The sequence below is a fragment of the Sceloporus occidentalis genome, unplaced genomic scaffold, assembly GCF_023333645.1.
Source record: "Sceloporus occidentalis isolate IW3139 unplaced genomic scaffold, rSceOcc1.0.p SCAF_89, whole genome shotgun sequence".
Lineage (NCBI taxonomy): Eukaryota > Metazoa > Chordata > Lepidosauria > Squamata > Phrynosomatidae > Sceloporus > Sceloporus occidentalis.
Window position 1 is genome coordinate 3,436,759 of NW_028317069.1, and position 3,242 is coordinate 3,440,000.

At 38.7% G+C, this 3,242-nt stretch overlaps 1 protein-coding gene across 1 annotated transcript in view; it reads right to left on the reverse strand.

Moving 5' to 3' along the window:
• Window positions 1–376: 376 nt before the first annotated feature.
• LOC149284743 (C-reactive protein-like) overlaps window positions 377–3,242 on the reverse strand; it is a 3,823-nt gene continuing 957 nt past the window's right edge. The window contains 6 exon segments of the mRNA XM_089496360.1: window positions 377–477; window positions 480–709; window positions 711–734; window positions 736–879; window positions 881–974; window positions 2,411–3,016. Coding sequence (XP_089352486.1) covers window positions 377–477; window positions 480–709; window positions 711–734; window positions 736–879; window positions 881–974; window positions 2,411–3,016 — 1,199 coding nt within the window.

A 3,242-nucleotide genomic window follows, 5' to 3' on the forward strand; every position in this document is an offset into this window, starting at 1 on the left:
TGCTACATCAGGAAATTCCAGACATTGAGGCAAAAGTGCAAATTCAGAACTCTGTTAAAGTGCAAACTTGCATAATATAATGAAGAAATACAATATCACGGTCGTCGGGTACATTAGTAATATAATATACAAAGAAAATCATTTTTAGATATTTTATGGACAGGAGGCTGGGGTGGAATAGAAATGCAGATGCTGAGAATGGCAGCTGGTTTTGGTATACACATAATGAAGGTTTCTAATACACCTTATATTGCTTTTTTAATCTGTAATCAGCATTATATAGATTTACTTAATAATTCATTTTAAGATTTACTCTAAAATGCAAGAATTGGATAAAATGACAGATTGTCTTTAACAACGTAATAGCAGACGTGCATCATTTCATGTTCGGTCTCCTTAACATTGAGCATACGGGCTGTCTGTGTGTCCTACAGAAGTCACAGCCACGTTTTGGTTGTAGAAGGATGCCCCCTTTCCTCCGTATTGCAGAGAATTCCAGCTGCTTACATTTCTGCTCTTCTCATTCGACAGAACCTTCTGGATGTCTTCTGGAGTCAACACATAATCCCACATGTGGACATCGCTTAATTCACCCACAAAGGATTGCTTGGCATCAAACCCACCCCCAAAGGAATCCTGTTCCTGCCCCAAGATAATACTATATGGGACGGGAATAGTAAATCCTTTGTTTGAAACGCTTCTTGGATAGTTTCCCGTTGACCCAGACCGTTGTCTATCTTCATGCGGATTTCTTCCTGGTTGATATAAACGGAGCAAACGTTGGGTGGCCTTGGGAAGATGAGGAACATGTTGTCCTTTCCAGAGGCTTTGAGTGCCAATGAAAAGAGAGGATGTTCTCGGTTGAGTTCTGTGTAGGAGCGAAAGCTTGTCTAATGGCTTCGACTTCTCCGGATGCAGAATCACGTATGCGGTCGCACCTTCTTTGGGGAACAGAAAGACCTTGTTGCCCAAATCTAAATGAGATTCAAACAAAATGGAATAAATAAACTATTATAAGTCCTATTCTGTACACTCTCTTATCAGCACTCCTTCAAATTGGGAGATTCTTGTTCTTTTATAAAAATTAAAAAAAATTACTGAAAATTATATTTTGGTTTACATTAATAGCAAGAAAAATCTTCATTTAAAGCATTAATATTTGAGTAATATTAGATATCTTATATTCCACTAACCTAGATGTTACTGCCCAACTCTGGTCTAGTCCTTATCCTCCAGGGATCAGTGTTCACCATAAACATCATCATTCTGATGCGGTCCGCAGTCTGAAGCCAAATTTTGTTTATATTTAGCGTTTTTAGTGACTTTCCTCTCTAATTTATTTTCTGACCAACATTCTGGAACCAGGAACTCCCCACCATCAGTATCCCCATTTCACTTACAAATGAAAGCTGGGCGTAATTGACTATTTTTTATCACAGTCCAACAGTTTTGTGTTTTTTTTATTGTGAAAAGCATACATTCTTTCCAGAGTCTTCCCTTAAAGTTGTTCTTGTTAACTTAAAAGTATTAACTGATTATATTCTGAGAATATTGGGGGGGCTCTGTAATCTATGTATTAAAGTCAGATATCCAGCTGGAACGTATGGTAACGAGGATGTTTCTCTACTCCAGCTGGCCAACAATTTTCTTTTCTTTTAAGGATACCAAGGTTTTAATGAGTAGTTTGTATTTTAGATCTTCCTGGACAGCAACAGCATCGATATGGTAAATGCAAGTGTGAGACGCCACGCGTGCCATGCTTTGTGATTTTTCGTTTAAAAAATAATGTTTTGGACACCTTTTTAGCGGATTGAAGTTAATACATTTTAAGACCTCCGGGGGCCTTAGCTTTTTGGACAAATCACAGCACAATCAATCGTGAACTTCCATGGAAACAAAAAAGTATATCGGTGAAGAACTATTGTCTCAATTCTTTTATTTAGCTCATTATAAAAAATATTGAGATGTTCATTGCTTAGACAGTTAAGGACCCCCGAAACAAAGACAATCGCTTATTATGACGGTGGAGGCTTTGCAAAGCTTTCTTCTCCTTTTCACAAAACGTTGGACAACCTTAGAACCCCTAAGCATGGTGTCCAGGTAAATACAAGCAAAGAAGCAGCCAAATTATAACATTACAAAATGAAGTTTGGATTTGAGTATAACCGGAACGGTAGTTATGTCTACTTCATCTCCGACAGGTGATTGGTTATTGGTTGAAGGAATGTAGAAGGACATGTTTGAAGAAATCTTCATGTGGCTAGATAATCTAGGCAGAATCAACATAAACCGGGATTTAAGATAAAGGCAAGGCGTGTTATGCACTCAACTAGTATATTGTTGAATCATTTTGACAACTTCTGTTTCTAGCATGAATCGTGTATGGTATACGCGGAGCCCAAATACCTACACTGAAGTTTGGGAAGAACCAAAGCGTTTCCTTTCGCCTCATATTTCAGAGATGTCCAGCTAATGACAGATCCGCTGAAATCGTTATTCCAAGCTTTCTGTATGTTTTCTGGAGTCAACACATAATCCCACATGTAGACATCGCTTATTTCACCCACAAAGGATTGCTTGGCATCAAACCCACCCCCAAAGGAATCCTGTTCCTGCCCCAAGATAATACTATATGGGACGGGAATAGTAAATCCTTTGTTTGAAACTTTTCTTGGATAGAGTTTCCCGTTGACCCAAAGCTCGATGACTCCGGTTTCGGAGTCCCAGGTCACACACGTGTGTTTCCAGTCTAGAACCTCTGTGTCTATCTTAATGCGGATTTCTTCCTGGTTGATATAAACGGAGCAAACGTTGGGTGGCCTTGGGAAGATGAGGAACATGTTGTCCTTTCCAGAGGCTTTGAGTGCCAATGAAAAGAGAGGATGTTCTCGGTTGAGTTCTGTGTAGGAGCGAACGCAGACGGTGAGCTTGTCTAATGGCTTCGACGTCTTCGGATTAAGAATCACGTGCGCGGTCGCACCTTCTTTGGGGAACAGGAACACCTTGTTGCTCAAATCTAAATATTATAGAAAGCGTATGAGAATATGTAAAAATGCTTCAAATTATCATTAGTAGGTTTAATAATGTTATATTTGCAGCTTCAATGGCTTGTCTGGTTTCAAGATATTTTATCGAAATCCTACTTATTTCAAATAAAGCTCACAGAAATGATAAATTCGAGCTCGATTAAATGTCTAGATTCATTTTTAGGGTTTTGTAAGGTTGTAGCTAAATACAAGGAT